Source organism: Branchiostoma lanceolatum, chromosome 16 (genome assembly GCF_035083965.1).
Source record: "Branchiostoma lanceolatum isolate klBraLanc5 chromosome 16, klBraLanc5.hap2, whole genome shotgun sequence".
NCBI classification, from domain to species: domain Eukaryota; kingdom Metazoa; phylum Chordata; class Leptocardii; order Amphioxiformes; family Branchiostomatidae; genus Branchiostoma; species Branchiostoma lanceolatum.
This window is the reverse complement of record NC_089737.1, coordinates 10,968,104-10,985,078: the sequence shown is the minus strand read 5'-3', so window position 1 is coordinate 10,985,078 and position 16,975 is coordinate 10,968,104. Positions and strand designations below refer to the sequence as shown.

The 16,975-nt window shown below is 42.8% G+C and overlaps 1 protein-coding gene across 1 annotated transcript in view; it reads left to right on the top strand.

Annotated features, from left to right (window-relative positions):
- The window catches only part of LOC136422223 (uncharacterized), a 33,611-nt gene that overhangs the window by 14,045 nt on the left and 2,591 nt on the right, over positions 1 to 16,975 (top strand). The window contains exons 18-44 of the mRNA XM_066409869.1: positions 573 to 738; positions 1,248 to 1,388; positions 1,731 to 1,941; positions 2,409 to 2,717; positions 3,278 to 3,489; positions 4,065 to 4,196; positions 4,605 to 4,810; positions 5,282 to 5,566; positions 6,146 to 6,313; positions 6,831 to 7,018; positions 7,597 to 7,739; positions 8,292 to 8,435; positions 8,655 to 8,807; positions 9,459 to 9,623; positions 10,148 to 10,297; positions 10,684 to 10,849; positions 11,124 to 11,306; positions 11,686 to 11,801; positions 12,185 to 12,403; positions 12,817 to 13,065; positions 13,429 to 13,520; positions 13,915 to 14,091; positions 14,372 to 14,576; positions 14,879 to 15,055; positions 15,410 to 15,637; positions 15,834 to 15,962; positions 16,642 to 16,810. Of these exons, the coding sequence (XP_066265966.1) occupies positions 573 to 738; positions 1,248 to 1,388; positions 1,731 to 1,941; positions 2,409 to 2,717; positions 3,278 to 3,489; positions 4,065 to 4,196; positions 4,605 to 4,810; positions 5,282 to 5,566; positions 6,146 to 6,313; positions 6,831 to 7,018; positions 7,597 to 7,739; positions 8,292 to 8,435; positions 8,655 to 8,807; positions 9,459 to 9,623; positions 10,148 to 10,297; positions 10,684 to 10,849; positions 11,124 to 11,306; positions 11,686 to 11,801; positions 12,185 to 12,403; positions 12,817 to 13,065; positions 13,429 to 13,520; positions 13,915 to 14,091; positions 14,372 to 14,576; positions 14,879 to 15,055; positions 15,410 to 15,637; positions 15,834 to 15,962; positions 16,642 to 16,810 (4,883 nt within the window). The remainder of the gene's footprint in view (positions 1 to 572; positions 739 to 1,247; positions 1,389 to 1,730; positions 1,942 to 2,408; positions 2,718 to 3,277; positions 3,490 to 4,064; positions 4,197 to 4,604; positions 4,811 to 5,281; positions 5,567 to 6,145; positions 6,314 to 6,830; positions 7,019 to 7,596; positions 7,740 to 8,291; positions 8,436 to 8,654; positions 8,808 to 9,458; positions 9,624 to 10,147; positions 10,298 to 10,683; positions 10,850 to 11,123; positions 11,307 to 11,685; positions 11,802 to 12,184; positions 12,404 to 12,816; positions 13,066 to 13,428; positions 13,521 to 13,914; positions 14,092 to 14,371; positions 14,577 to 14,878; positions 15,056 to 15,409; positions 15,638 to 15,833; positions 15,963 to 16,641; positions 16,811 to 16,975) is intronic.

Genomic DNA, 16,975 nt, shown 5'->3' with positions numbered 1-16,975 from the left:
ATAGACAAATAGACATACCGAAAACAATGCCTTCGTACACGGAGCTGATAAGATCAACCAATTAATTTACCAATCAATCACCTAAAACCAATGCCATGAAAAAGACTTTCATGTAGAGATCCATATCTATGTGGAACAGTTTGCCACATCGGATACAAACCGCAACACAGAGCATGTTTAGGCAGGAGATATCAAGGCATATGTGTATAAGCTAGTTAATTTTGATGATGATGATGTAGTAAGTTTACGTAGTCTGTCAGATGTATGTTTGTTGTACTCCAGGAAGAGTAGCTACATACTCATTGTATGATATCTAATGGAGGAAATAAAGTATCAGTATCAGTATCAATCATCTATCAATAAAACTTAATTGCACTACAATTGCAACGGTACAATATATGGAAAGTTCTTGAGAACAGTACAAAGCATCAAGACAAATATTTGTCTTGGCTTAGAGAATTCTATATAACTAAAAACTAAACTCTACGCTAATTTATCTGATTGAATCAATCCATATGAAGCATAGATTACATGATAAATGCTGATGCTTCCCTGTCCCTTCCCTACTGTAGGATCGTGTCAGTTTTGGAGAGTATCTCAGACAATCACGAGGCGACCATCCGTGACCAGGACACGGGTCTGACGTCACTGAAGGTGGAGGCAACCCGCACACAGAGGGCGCTGCAGAACCTCACCAAGACTGACATTCTACTGGAGAAACGGGTCGCACGGCTTAGGGTATGCTTTTAGCTATATATTTCTTTCACTTGCTATGCTTAAAACTTGGAACTCAGACAGACACTGGAAAGGAAAAATCGTCATCAAAGTTTAATTGTAGTTCTTGTTAGAATTGTACTTTTCTTCTACTTGTCACAGTTGTTCGCTTGCACTGTCTGTATATTTTTTCGAAAGTATGACCTGTTAAATGTTGTTATTGCATTGGCGATCGGGCAAGAACTTGCAAAATATATTCTATGATATATATCAAAATGTTTAATGATGTATGTACATGCCCAGTACTGTACATGATGATATATTTCTACTGTGCTTAATGACTGAAGTAAAGATATAACAAAGCATACGATTTTCATATAAAATCTTTGTGGAACGTCATATGTAGTTTCTGAATTTCGACATTCTAAATGCTTCTCGTTTTACAACATTTTTTCGTTTTTGACGTAGAATGGAGATAGCGATTAACCAAGTAGCTTATCTATGAATGATGAAGCTATTCTATCATTCTGTAGACCACTCAGATTGAGCACAACTCGGCCATATCGCGCCTGAGCCTGCAGACTTCCACCGTGGAGACGTCACTATCCGAACAGTACAACACCATTGCTGACCTCAAGCTGGAGGATGTAGAGATCAAGGACTCCGTCGTGCAGGTAAGGTATAACTACAGGTAGAAGGTACATAGAAATATGAAAAGAAAGGTCTAAAAATTACGTAGCCAGTCAGACTTTATAGAAACATAATGGACATCGTACAACATGATGTACATGCGCTGCAGTCAAACCGTTGACACTTTTTTCCCCATTGACGCAAAAATTGAAGAATCCTGTCTATAGTGTTCCACCTGTCCACACGGACCAGATTCTATTGGCCCCTGAGTGGTCTTCTTGGACACATTGACTATATAAAATTTTTGGCCAGTATGTGTCAATAAAGAAAAACACTCAATATATTTACAAATCTTTTTTTCTAACGTTTACATCAATGTGTTTTAGGTTGCCATGGCGATGACCAAGATGAACGAAACCGTCAACGAACACTCGCGAGACATCCGGGGTCTTCTGGAGACCTCGTCCTCCGAGCGTAGCCGCGTGTCGAACTTCGAGCGTGTCCTAAGCACCCAGATCGAGGCTATCAGCAGCCTGGGGTCGTCCGTGCAGAACTACACCACGCTGAACGCCTTCCTGTCCAGCCGATTGAGAATAGGTATGTTGTTATTTGGCGTATCGTATTACCTGGATGTCTAACCTTTCATCGACGTGATAGGTATGTTGTATATGAGAAATCGTCAAAAGTCGTCAGTAAACGGCTACGAGAAAGACAGTTAAGATTTAAGAGACTTCTGTGAGTTAAAATGAGAAGAAAGAAGACAGGTAAAATTACGAGTATCCGCGCGCACAATTAGAATTCTTATAGCGGAAATATAGATGCCCTTATAAATACGGATGCTTTTTCAAATGCGAGCCGAAGCGAAGCCGCGTTGCATTACTAGCTACTTGAAAAAGCATAATGCTTCACCCTTATTGAAGATGACAAAGGAAGAGAGAGCACTAGTACTGTAAAGCCTCATTGTAAACTCGGTAATAAGTAAAGATGAAGCTCTTCATGAACATGTGTTTTCAATCTGAAAGTGGCTTTGAAGTAACCAGTGTTATACATGTATATGATCGCAGAGAACCAGCTATACGAACTGGGCAACGGACTCCTGTTTGTCAACAACACCCTCTACAACTACGCGCGCCGCATCCAGAGCATGGAGGGCGAGAGCTCGAGCAGTCGCCGGAGAATCTCTCAACATAACGCCGACCTGAGGGAACTCAAGACCTTCGAGAAACGAGCGGAGAAGGACATCGAGGATCAGCTGAGTATGATCTACAGGATAGAAGAGGATCTGGAGAGCGTCGACTACGTGGTGAACAACCATGTGAACATTATAGAGGAGCTGGAGTCGACAGCCGGCAACCACACCAGCCTACTGTTAGGTTTGTTCATTGTTTGTCTAATGTTTATTTGCACACATAAAGAAAGAAATCATTCAGTAATATCAGAGAAAAAGAGCATCCAGGGGGGACCAAAATCCTTCTTTTTTTTCGTGGGTTTCCCCCAAACTGAGATTATAGGTATTATCATATCAATTGCTGTTGATTATAACATATACATATATGCATACATAAGCAAATAAGATTAAGCAAAAGAAAAAGTAAATCGTTACAGATGCACAAGAACATAAGAAAAAATGAACGGACTAGCTAACTAATAAAATGACATGATCAAATGAAGTATAGATATTGACAGAAGTTAAAGAAAACCAATCAAATAAAGAAGACTGACAAGTCATTAATCACCGGTACAAAGTAAAAGAAATGAATACAAAAATTGATATTCATTTATTTTCTGAATTTTCAGACAGCTGGGTGTCCCATTCAATTCAGGAAAACTGATTTCCAATGGGGCCCAGTCTACAAAAAAATAAAATCATCAGTATGATAGACAAAATAAACTTGTGACAAAATTATAACATAACATCTTTGTCACCAAATAGGTCTAGAGAACAAAGCCCGCTACATATCTGCTGACATCATAAGTCTGGACAGCTCTCTAAAGAAGCAGAATGACGTCATCTCCCGACTGACCAATACAACGACACTACACGCGGACAGTCTTGCGCAGGCGCAGGAGGCAGACCGGAGACTGAGACTGTCCATCAGAAACAACACCGAATTGATTGGTACAGTTGGACGGCGAGTTCAGCAGGTTAGAGTATTTGTATACTAACTTAATCGATTAGAAGGACCAAGAAATCGTGAAATGGTTCAAGAGAGGCAGAATGTTGATCTTTACGAAAATGTATTAGGATTTTACCTCTCGATTTCAACCTACTTTCAAGCCCATTCATTGCAGCATATCTTTCTCTTATCACACAAAGGAGTATAGTCACTGTCAAAAGTATGGAAGTCACAACTGATCCAGCCCATACCTCGTGCTATTACATACAGTGTGCTTAGGCTTTTGTAGTCGGTAATGTTATCTTTTATTAATTATAGATCAAAGAAATGTTTGTATTGATACAGTATCTTCATGCAAACTTTCACGTTTTAATTGGTGGGTTTTATACACTGGCGTTACCGCTCTTGTAGGTCGGCAAACTTGTCAAAAGCAACACGTTGAAAATATCATCGTTGGAGCTAAAGGACTCCCAGTTCGAGAGCTTGTTCATACCTCTCGTTATCCCACACTGTGTGCCTGCCCCGCAGTAGATGGCTTATCATCTTAGTCAAAGATTCAAGTGTTGCGTGTTATACAATGGCGTTACCACTCTTGTACTGTAGGTCGGCCAGCTTGTCAAAAGCAACACGTTGAAGATATCATCGTTGGAGCAAAAGGACTCCCAGTTCGAGAGCGACATCTCTGGTCTGGACCTGATGCTGTCTCAGGAGCAACGGCGGTCGGATGAGGCGGAGGTCAGTAACGGTCATGAACTCACCACGGAAATGCCATAACTCAAACCTGTTATACTTTTATATATAAACATTCTTTATTGGCACAACAAAAGTACAGCGACCTTCGTAATGTCTATACATGAAAACAAACAAGTGGATACAAAGGGATTAACCTGCGTACAGGTATATAAGCAATTCAACATGTTGAGTTTAATGTACATGTATCACTTACTCTACTAGTTCTAATGTCTAAACATTCTCTGATATATTTACCTATATAACTGTGGAACTTTAGGTACCTCTTAGTTGTATAGTTAGCCATAGGAAAAATGTTGACATGTTGGGTTTCCGGTACCCGACCGACCCTAGCAAAAATATGACTTAAAAGTGACGTCTTTGCTTTTTTGTGCTATTCTGTAATCCGTCCAGGAAAGAGTACGGGAGTTGACTGTGGACGACAGTTTCCTGCGGACGCGGCAGAACAGGCTTGCCGGTGATCTGTTCTCCGTCAACTCGACTCTCCTCCGTCTGCGGAAGGACCATAGGAGTCTGGAGGACCTTGTATCGCGCCTGCGCACTGTATCGACTGTACGACACGTCCTCATGGAGGAGCAGTTCCGCAACATCACCGACAGGTGGCGCTTCTTTAAAACCTCTCAATTCTCTACTGCACGACTATATGATGTAGGCTTTACGTAAAGCCCCCCTCTCACGTCTGCAGACACGCTGGCGGCGTCGCTGCGGCCGATCGAATTGACAAAGCACTCAACGAATTTCATCGACAAAAAACGAATATTCTTCAGCTTTCTGTGTTTTTTGTTCATACTTGTACGTTTTGAATAATATGACCATTATAAAGTCAAGGGTAACACAAATCCAGTTTAGGACGCAGCGACGCCGCCAGCATGCCGCGGGTCCAGTAAGAGGGGGGCTTAATATTGTTAAATCTAAGATTCAACTGCATGGCAATGCTAAGTAAACCTACCGTACTGAAGTGCTATACATCATGTCGACAGGACATTGTAGTTGTGCTGTATGTTCTGTATAAATATTGATATATTGGTTACAAGTTCTATTGGGCTTAATTGTTCTACAAATTCCCCTAGGACCGCCGTCAACCATCAGATGATTGGAGGACTGAATTACTCCATCACGGAGATTGACACCACCCTCGAAAATCACAGCAACTTGTTCGACATGTTGAGATCGCAGCTGTCAGCGCACGACAGACGTATGAACACCAACGACAGGCGGATCATCATTCAGGGAAGCTCCATAGAGAAGCTGCAATCCAGGGCCACCGATCTGGGACAGTCGTTCACTTCGGCAGGGCAGGCTATAACGGACCTGCGCAGTGATGTGGAGGGGACGCTCAACAACCTAAACATCAGGTAGTGTGTAGTCAATGATTTCAAATACGTGCAGTGTGCATGTTCCGTAAAAATAAGGGTAAAGATAAAGGCCTTTTTAAGACCGTAAGGAGAGAGGGGGAGGGAGAGAGGGGGCAGGGAGGGAAGAAGGGGAGAGAAAGATAGAGGAAGAGAGAGGGAGATACAGAGAGAGACAGAGAGAGAGAAGAGGGGCTATCGAAAATCAGAGTCTGACCTTCTGCTTCCACCGCCTTTTACCTCCCAACGAAGTCAGGTACCAATTTTTACACCTGGGTGGAGTGAGACAATTCGTATAAAGTGCCTTTACAAAGGACACAACGTCTAGCCATAAATACCAGGAATCAAACTCGTGACCTCTCGATCTCATGTCCCTTAGCATAGCCACTGATTCGACGCCACAAATGTGCAATGCTGTGCTGTCTGTAACATGCATTTTTTTCAACCTTTGTTTAACCTTGAAAGTATGCAAAACATACACTCATTCGGCCGAGGCCGTTTTTCAAGAGTTCAAGGGAAGAGGTCAGGGGTCCTTAGATTAAGTTAATAACTGCTAATGCAATTCACCTTCTTATGAAACAGAACGCAGAAGGAGTTCAAGCGGCGCGACTCTGCCATAGGGAACCTGACCCAGGACATCCGTAACCACACCACGGAGATCAGGAACCTGCAGGAGGTGGACCGGCAGCTACGTCAGGAGGACGGCCGTCTCAGGGACCTGCTGGGAGAATACCGCACTGTCATCAACAGGTGAACACAACAAGTCTAATCTTTGTTGCACTCTTCCCACTAACTTCCTGTCACTCAAATAAACATGAACAGACACCAACCCAAACAAATACACAGGCCGAAAATATACATGCAAACTCCGTACACGAAATTAAAACAGTAAAGATACAATGAAACAATGTGCTGTTTTCTAGGATCCTGTAGGGTTAAATCTTCTCAGAGTTTACCTTTAGTGTAATTGTGTGAATCTGCAGTCATTTAAAAACGTTATCTCATTTTCTTATTGAATAGTTAACAAAGCTATAGACACGTGTGCAATATTAGTAATATCATTACCTATCAGTCTCACATAATTCTAAAACGTTTTTGTTTTCAAAAAACTTCGTGTAAGCCTTTCTCTTTTCAGAAAACAATGGAGTAATGTGATGTATTCCGTCAATTTTTTTCATAATCCCTCCCTCTTTTAGGGCCCATATCGACTCTGCGCAATCATATGCCATAGTTTTCTCAAGTCTGTTTCGTGTTGCTTATTTCCTAGACACGAGACAAGTCTTAGCGAGCAGAGTAACAGGATTTCTTACCTGCGGACTCTGATACGGACCCAGCAGTCTCTCACCGGGAACCACACCCAGACGCTCACCAGGCTGAAACTCCGGGACAGGGTGCTGGAGAACGCCATCGACGAGATCAAGCTGGTGTTCTTACCTAACGACGCCATTGGAATAGGTCAGGTTCTTTCTTGCGTATTTTCTGTAGTTTTAATGCATACTTTAATTCTACATTTGTGTATACTGGGCCCTCATTAAAAAAAAAACTAGTCGACAGAGTTGAATGGGACTACTCAGCAGTTTGATAATTCAACAGATAGATAATGACGTCATCTGAATTATTCCATGTACCAGAGGACTGTAGTACCTGCATAGCTGTGTGACCCAAAGAATATAAGAACGGATCTTGCCGACGCTCTATACACCATATGGTGTGGGCAGAACAGAAAATTATTAGCCTCTGATGAAGCTTACATGAATTTTTCTTCTATTGTAAACAAAACTTCAAGAGAAAAAGAAATACACCATATCATACTTAAAGACAATTCAATCTCTACAACTAACTATTAAAGTGAGATACGGGTATCACTTCTGGACTTCCTAAACGTTTAAACGTTTTCAAATCGTATTCAGTTTCTTATCAAGAGATTCATTTGTATTTAAAGATTGTTTACCTAGATGCCTAATCTAGATTGTTTACCTAGATGCCTGATAAAAATACCATATGATAATTTCTACCCTGGTTCCATTCTACAGGTAACAACCTCCTCAGCTCGGCCACCGACCTGCGCAACCCGTTCACGCAGATCACCCGTCTGGAGGACAAACTGGACACCATCTCCACGTCTGTCACGCAGCAGTCCCGCGATCTTACACAGCTAGAAGAGGCTGGCGCTCAGGTAGGACTGTTAGACAACTTAAAATGTAGCTATTTTCAGGGAAAGTTGCTAAGAAACCTGCTTTTCGAATTGGCTCCTTCCTTGAAAGTATTAAGTACATACTCAGGGTTCACCATATCAAGTTTCATGCTTTTACCACAATTTGAACAATTCTAGCTATATTTTGCACCAATCGCCTAGACTATAATGGGCAGAAGAAAGAAAGGAATGGGTCTCAAGCCCGGACGTTAGCATGTTGCCATTGTGACAAGAAGTTTGTTAAGACCGATGGTCATGTTTCTACATTCACTTCACTGCACTGTACTATTACCCCCATTTGTTCCCCAAACATTGCAGTCAGCTGAAACTGTGTCATAGTATTGCCAATCCACAAGCAGACAGGTGGATTTTGGCGACGCCTCAAAGACCGAGCCTTTTTTGTAGTGCTGTGACTGACCTACGTCCTGAAGTTTTAAAAATTGAAAGCTGGAGACAGCCCCGTGCGCACAATTTCGTTGCAGAAATCATGTAAACCAGTTCAATTGCTTGTTGGCTTACTTTTTTTCACCTCAGGTGAAGGATGATCTGTACCAACACGTGGCCCAGTACCAGAAGTCGGATCGCCGCCTATCCACCGCCGTCAGCAGGCTGCAGGAGCACGTCCGGAACGTGCGCAACACGACGAGGGAACAGGATACCAAACTGTACCAGCTTGAGGTAGGTTTATCTGATGTTTTAGATTAGATTCAAAACTGTCCAAGAAGACCATACAGGGGAACGATGAAATCTGGTCTATGTGGACAGGTGGACCTGGCCATGGCACATCCCCGTCTTGTAACGTCCGTAACGTGACAAGAGAAGCAAGACACCAAACTGTACCAAGTTGAGGTAACGTTACATTCAACTTAACATAATCTTTTCTTGTCCATTTGCCAGAGTCTGGGAGAGATGTTGGAGAGTGTACTGAACGACAACATCAACACAGTATCGGACATCCAGGACAAAATCAGCAACATTGGTGATGACATCAGGGAACAGAACGTCACGCTGCAAGACTTCCAGTACAAGATGGGCCTGCTGGACAAAAAGGTCGGTTTGTTTACAGTATCATGTGCGCTGTTATCAATTTGCCATCACGTGCGAAGAACGTGATCATCGAGTTACACCTTCGTGACCAATGCTTATTCAAGAACATGGTAGTGGGCTGAGATATTTCATTTGGCCAGATTTGTTATTCTCCATTGTCGCTGTCGACACTCTTCCGTCTTTGTGCCATTTTCTAGAGTATCTCGCATAACCTTTTGCATATCATGCACTTTAACCTTCTCCTTACCAAGGTATCCTTTTGCAATCAACTTTGCTTGGGATAGGACACTAAGTAACAGGAACAAGGTTAATTTGAGTGAATAATTATTCTGAAGTACAGCCAGTTGGTACCCATCTGAGTAATGAAGCTGTTGTAGAGCCTTTTAACGTACTCGAAGCACCTCCTCGATCACAGTACCCCCATTTTACGTCCCTCTCAAAAGACGAAAGCGGCTCCAACCAGAATGCCATTCCCCGGATTCGAACCGAAGTGTCCCAACTACCAACTAAGGCTAAGACTAGCATGCTAAAAAATGAGCTACAGGGACATCCAATCATGAACATTAATATAGATATTTTTCACCGGTGCACCACAAATGAAATCAAATTGCACTGCATAATGTTTTAGTGCTCCGATTTCTGTCTTCTACGCAGGACATAGATTTGAACAGGCTGATCAACGTGCTGCAACTCCGGAACCGGAAGCAGGAGAGCACGCTGGGGGACCACACCGCCAGCCTGTCCGGGCTCGCGCGTCGGGCCAGGAACCACGAGAACTCCATTAGATCCGTGGAGGAACTCAACCAGTACTTCAAACAGGTGAACATTTTGGTCTCTGAACTTGTAGAGGTCTGAGTGGTTAGGATAGTGGACACGGGATCGAGAAGTCACTGGTTTAATTCCTGGTTATGGGATCTTTACTTTTTTTACGTGAAATAGTGCTGGTATATGCCGCTGGTTGACACCCTTATAATTAGCATGGTCCTGGATGGTTATAGATGTTAGACGAGCCAAGTGACAGTAAAATCCAGTAACAGCAATGTCCTATAATCGCAACTGGTAACGCACCATCCATTATCGGCAAAGAATGCTGAGGTACAAAGAGAAGTTGACTCTTGATTGAAGCTTGATTGACTTTATTATATGCCCAACAGCAGATACTGCAACTATTATTACCAGTCGAACATTTGGGCCCATCTTAGCTTTTTTCTAAGTTGACATTTCTATTTGTTCACAAAACATACTGTAGTTATGTGCCAAGTGATATGATATGATATTTGGTACCAAAGCGTCCTTAAGTGTCCATGTGATAACCACGTGACTATCACGTGCTTGTCACGCAGAAAGCAGACCAGCATACCGAGCAGATAGACGATATGAAGGTCGAGGTCGGCACGTTGGCCAGTAAGGTGGACCGTACGGAGAAGACCCTGCTGGGTAAGAGCGCCGAACTGGCGGTATTACTCAAGGAAAATGTGGAGGCAACTTTGGCGGTAAGTCGGCTGTTTCAAATTAGAATATTGCGGGTCTTTTTCTTTTCAAAGTGTGGTACATATTTTTTTCATTCTTGTTTTCCCTGCTACGCGCATTGAAGCTACTGAAGCATAAGAGCTGATCTCCATAGCATCTTAGTGATTTTATGCTTGTATACATGTCTAACATATGACTGTATGATGATTTCTCAAGTTTTAAAGCTGGTAATATGTGATATATCCATTTTAGCTACCATATTTTAACGAATTGACCGTTTTGTGATTAATGAGTGTACCCAGTACCACTGTAAATGTCAACGTATTTCATGTGACCGTATTGTGACATACAAGTTTATTTTAATGAGTTGACACGATCTTCTCATGGACCCCTCGTACTTTTTGTGCAGACCTACGCGTCGGAAATCACGGACTGGGTTGCCAGGCAGGGTATGCTGGAGCTGCAGGTCGCCCTACAAAACGATACCATACTAAGTCTGGACACTCGGACAGACCGGCTGCAGGCAAACTCCAAGGACCATTCTAAGGACCTGGAGAATCTTGTACCTCTTGCAGGTGCGTCGTTTTTGATAGTTTTAAAGTGATAAGCAAGTTAGCCTAAGGGATTCACGTACAGCAATTCACACTGTATGGTAATGCCACAGCAGCTAGAACAGTTTTTTTATCAGTATTGGGTTCTGAACGTTTGCCTTGTACGATTTCGATGCTATATTATTATACCGAGAGTTGTTTTCAACCGTCCTTACTGTCAAAAATTGAGATTAGACACTCTCTTTTAATGTGTGTCACTCTAGTAGGTATAATCTTATTTTTGTTATTTTCCCAACAGATGCGCTACGCAAGGACATGAACCGAGCACGTATAGACCTGGTTGAGCTGGAGAGAAACGGAAAGAGGATGACAGCTCGGGTGGAGAGGCATTCTGAGGAGATCTCAAACCTGCAGGACAAGACGGACCAGCAAGGGGGCATGATTAATGATCAGGCAACAAATATCAATACCCTTACCCTGGGTGAGTTTCCACTTGTTCTTGATAATGTCTGTTTAATAATTTCAGTGGTCTGTGCCCATGTTTCTTCGTCTCCTTCACAGCATCATGCACCATTCTTGGTGGCCATTTCTCTGTTCTTCAGGATTGATATTGTTTCTTCAAAGATTTTCTGTTGTCCACTACAATGTTTAGCCAGTTTTACTAGGTCTGCCTCGTAAGCGTCTCCCAAAATGGTGAGTTTACATGGGTCAAAATCATAGTACAGATTCTTGTGTTCTATGAAAGGAAGAAAAAGCATGCGACCACAGTTTCGCTCACAGGAACTTCTTGTTCTTCCGTTCTTTCAGTCCCCTGCTTAGTCGTTTGTTTGAACGGTATATCCCTCCTTTCGTTTTTGTAGAACAGAGAAACTTCCGCGAGGGGATGAACAACAGAACGGCAGACATCTTGGATTTGCGGAGACAGCTGCAGCTGTTGGAGGCGGGAGACGAGAACCTTAGGGGAGGACTACAACAGGTAGGATACAGTAAAATGTTTTGTCCCTCATTCTGCTAAAAAATCAACGAAAATAATCTGATTACAAAGAAACAAACAGACCAAAATCAGGAACTGGATTTTAGCTGGGAAGAATATTAGTATACAGTCATAAAGCGCGTATAAAAATGATAGTCTAACTTGGTGAAAATGGATAAGAATTGATATTCCATACGAACTTAGAATCAATCTACATAGAAACCCTGTAAATTTAGAATAATCAAGGTTTACTCCGCATACTAAGGTGTACAGACCTGCGTGGTTCCCTATATTAAGCCCTGAGTTGATCCGGCATTCACCATCTTGATTGAGTCATCTTAAAATGTTCAATTTCTCTCTTCAAATCTTGACTTTCTCTCCTTCAGGTGGCCTTTAACCTGAACCAGGGCATGCAGGCGGCCCAGCGCGCCACCCAGCGACTGGAGGCGTCCATGTACAACCAGACCAACACAGTGTACCGGATCCGCACCATGACCAACACCATCCGGAACGAGCTCGCCCGGAAGGCCCGGCAGGAGACACGGGGGGAACGGCAGCTGGACCTGAAGATGGGCTTGTTCCAGCGCACGCTAGCGGAAAATTCGGTCAGATTCAGTTTCATATGTTCTATCCTAGAGTCGGCCTCAGCTCGGACATGCTGTAAGGGATTGAATTCGTAATTTCGGATGGTGACGTAAATCCAATGGCCTCGTATATGAGGGAGCTTCATCAGACGTACGCCTCAAGCATAGAAGTACCCACCACACCTATGGAGAAAAGAAGGGGCGACCCGCTGTGCTTGACTATAAACTATCATCTACCAAAAAAGCATTACGCTTCATTTCAAGCATTACGTACGCTTTGAGTTCGACGGAAGAAGATACCTGTCAGCCCTGTTTATGGAAAAGCCGCATGCATTACACTTCTAGACTTTAAACTTTTGTTATGACGGGACAGTAATAGAAGTCTAACTGTAACTTTTCCATATTCCTTACTATCTTTAATCAATGACTTATAGGACTCCATCCGTGAGCAGCGAGTGAAGAATGACGAACAGGAGACCCACATACTGCGCCAGTCGGATGTCCTGCAGAAACTGCAGGGCTCGAATTCTCAGTTTCAGTCCAGGATAGGTAACCAGAGCGTCTGGCTCCAGAAGATCCAGAGCAAGACGGACCAACTGACCAGTACGTTCGCTGACCTAACGAAGAAGTTCAACGGGGTGGACCTGAAGGCTGAGCGCGTGCAACAGGGTCTGAACAACCAGGTTGGTGCCAACATGTGAGCATCACGTGATTACCACGTGACACTACATAGATACTACGTAACGGATAGGTAGCTGACAAATGATATTCTGGAGTAAATGAAAGAAAAATACTTTATGGGCACTTTAATCGTTCTCCAACTCAGAAGAATTGGACACACTGGAGTATTATACTGACTGGCTCAGTCTTATTCAGCCATCTTTCGCAATCGATCGCTCAGGAATTGTGACTAACTGTACGTGTGACGTCAGCAATGGGTCAAAGGTTGTTGGAAGTCGATATCGGCCCCCGTCCAGCTTGTGCATTGTGAAAATTACTGTTCAATGTTTTATCGCATTGTCATGTCTATCCCTCAAATTTTGCAGACTGTAGCCCTGCAGCAGTTCGAGTTCCGATTGAGTGACATGGAAAGCAGCTCCGTGGACGATGGAGGCGTCGCTAATCAGCTGAACGCAAAGTGAGCTACTTTTACCGATTTAGACACTAGGACGAAAGGATGTATTGCTATATTTATCAGTAAATCAATGTGGTCTAATCGTTAGAAAACCTGCTTTTTGATTAGAATGTTAAGAGGGAAAATCCTGGTTTGTATCGCTCGCACAACTTTCGTGCTACTTACTGTCCCATTCGACAGGACGTTTAGCAGTTGGATATACTCGCCATTATACACGATGAGAACCTATATAGAACCTGAATCTACTGTAACTAACTTCTGCCCTTTTTGCTACGACAATTAGAGATCAGTATATTTTTCAAAGACGCATTTGTATTTCTGTAGTGCACGTGAAACTGTCGCCAATACCAGCAACTCAACCTATATTTTACTGAATATGAAAACGTTTTGTGTTCAGAATACTTGCGCTGAAGTCTAGCATCGCGCAGGACCTGCAGGAGATCCAGAGCCAGGTGGAGGAGATGCAGAGTAACGCCGCGGACCTGCGCACTCTGGCCGGCATGCACAAGCGCCTCAAGTCTGACGTGCGTCAGGTCAACCAGCTCTTCACACAGCAACGAGGGACCATCGGAAGGTGAGTAAGAAGGTTCTGTTATAAGCAGTAAAAAAGACCAAATGTTATACTGAAAAGTATGGTGAGACGTTGTCGTTTTTTCTTTGAAAGTATTGGATTGCAAGTTTGAATGTAGAATTATGCAGAATAACCAGCAGTTAGAGCAACAGGTCGAGACTCAGTTTCAGTCCCTATGACGAAGATAACACCATTATGTACCGCGAGTTTGTTCATGAACTTGTGGATTCCTTTGTGGACATTATTGCTGTGACATATTATTTAATGTTATTTTATTTTGTAGAATGATACAAAAGAACCAGCAGCTAGAGCGACAGCTCGAGACTCAGGACGAGTCGATGACGGAGATGGACACTATCCTATACCGACTGGAGCAGGACATGGAACAGCTCAAGCGCGACGCCAAGCGGCGACCGGCGCCACCGCAGGCAGAGCAGTCCAGGAGCATCGACACCACTGAAGCTGACACTGAACTTGACTCCAGTAAGGTAAGCTAAAACGTCGATAAAGGTTATACATCCGGAAGATTATACACCCAGGTAATACGATACGTCATAGAATGGTTACTCAAGTAACTGGATTGATTTTGAGGAGATCCTAAATCTATCCAGTTTTCCAAAATCTATACAGTTGCCAGACAGTCATCTTATTGCCTGGATACCTGGAGATCTTTTCATAATTGACCAAAATCGTGTCCTGTGTCACTCTGTGTGTTCCCATGTAGTATTACTATATGTTTATGGCTAAGATGTCATTTGACAGCACGTTGTTGTCTGAATCTTTACACCAGGATCAGCCTCCATCAAGCACACTGTCGCTGGAACAGGTCGTTGAGCTCCTGCGGAGAGGTCGTAGGTCAACTGAAGATGACCCTGATTCCCAGACCACGTCTGTGACAGCATCATGGCAGAAGATGAACGACAGCATTGCAGACCTTCTGGAAAATCACCAAGAGGACTTGACAGAGGTGATAACTCCTGGACCATGTTTTCTTTGTTGTAAGGGAGTTAGCCACAAACGTTTTGAGATAGCAATTCCTCTTCTCAATTACAATTTTTTGACTGTTTCTAAATCTACATATTCAACATTGTAAAGCCCTGTTAACGCTTCACAAAAAAATGAGTTTTTTTGCCCTGTAGTTTTTTCTTGGTTCAGTTTGAATGTCATTAGAATGACGTATTATGCCAAAAGGCGGTTTACCGATCGCGGAATTCATATTTAGGGATAGTTTCGACGGACATCTTTATAAGAGGATCTGAAAATATTCAACAATATCGAAGAAAATTTTAAATATGATATCATTTTCTACATCATTTTCCAGTTTGTCGGTGCCATGAAACTGTTCAGGAACCAGGCCGAAAGTCTTATCGACAAAGACGAGAAGCTGGAGAGGTTGTACGAGTCCCTGGCTAAGAAGGTCGCGACTCTGGTGGCCGTTCAGAAGAAAAGCCAAGGCACCCTGGGAAATAGGGCTCTATCGAGACAGATGTTCAAAATCGAGGCATCCATGCACGACACTTATGACGTCATAGGGAGGATAGACCAACAGGTAAAACATTCAATTTGATATTTGAAATTGTTTGAACAAATATGATACAAATAAAGAAAAAAAAAGTTCCACTTACTCGATAGGTTTATGAACAACAAGTTATGTTTGCTACATAGCCAAGTGGAAATTCATTTTTTATATGAATTCAGGAGTTCATAAGCCATGAAAACTTTTTTTCTAATTTCCATTTTTCTAGGTCCTTGACATTGACAACGCTATCCGCCTACACCACGGCCAACTGGCACAGTACAAGCACCGAGTGGGCCGCCTGGAAACCGTCCTGTACAACTGCACAGACGTCTTCGCACAGTGCTTTCCCAACCCGGTAAGGGGACCTTTAACCTTAAGCATACTGAAGTAGCCGTTTGGCACCCAACTCCCTATTGGTTACAGAGTTAGGCAGCAGGGAGATGGTTAAAATCTATCCTTGCAAAATAGACTACAGCATGACGTTGTTAATTGGATTCTGCCACGTCCGTCCGAATAAAGTTCCACCAAACGCATTATAATCATCTGTAGTGTAATTTGATAAAATACAAGAGAGAAGTGCGAGTATAAAATATAAGGGTAAATTTGTATGCTTTCATAAATGTAAGCATCTACACATTCATTGATGACACCAAAGTGCTAGAAAGAAACACTATCTTCTGAAAAAATTACAGCAAAGAAACATATCTCTTGAAAAACTTAATAAAGTTATAATTACTTTAGGCTAATCATTAATGACATGAAAAGTTACCTTTATACTTAAGTTATTGTTGCAAAGTACATTGTAATAATACAACTTAAGATTTAGCATGGATGAATCAGTATAACATGCACATACAGGATGCTTGTACAAAAGTAGCGTGCGTGCATGTAGTACTGTACAATGAACCTGCAAATATTGTACATACTTGTAGAGTCTGTCTTCTTTAGATCTGCCACGACCATATACCAATGAAAGAGTAGCTGTTCTGTTCACTTAGTTCATTTGAGCTGATAAACTGCTTTCACTTTTACAGGATGACATGCCGAAACACCAGCTGCCTCTGAAGATGCCCGTCATGGATGACCAGAGCGTCAGCAGGGTCACTAAGGTCATGAACACTGACCAGCCGGCTGAGGAGACGCCCGGACAGCGCACACACCGAAACAACACCATACAGACACTCTACGACCCCGATCAGAACGGTTAGTGTGTAGTCTCAAAATAAGACACGGAGCTTTGGATTTCTGACCCTTACCTCAGACCGTCGTCCCGTGCCTATTTCCTTGATACATATGGCCGCCATTTTCTTTGGGTTCAGAGCTCGTTGCCAGAAGCTACCTTTTGTTTGTATGTCTTTTGTCTGTGTT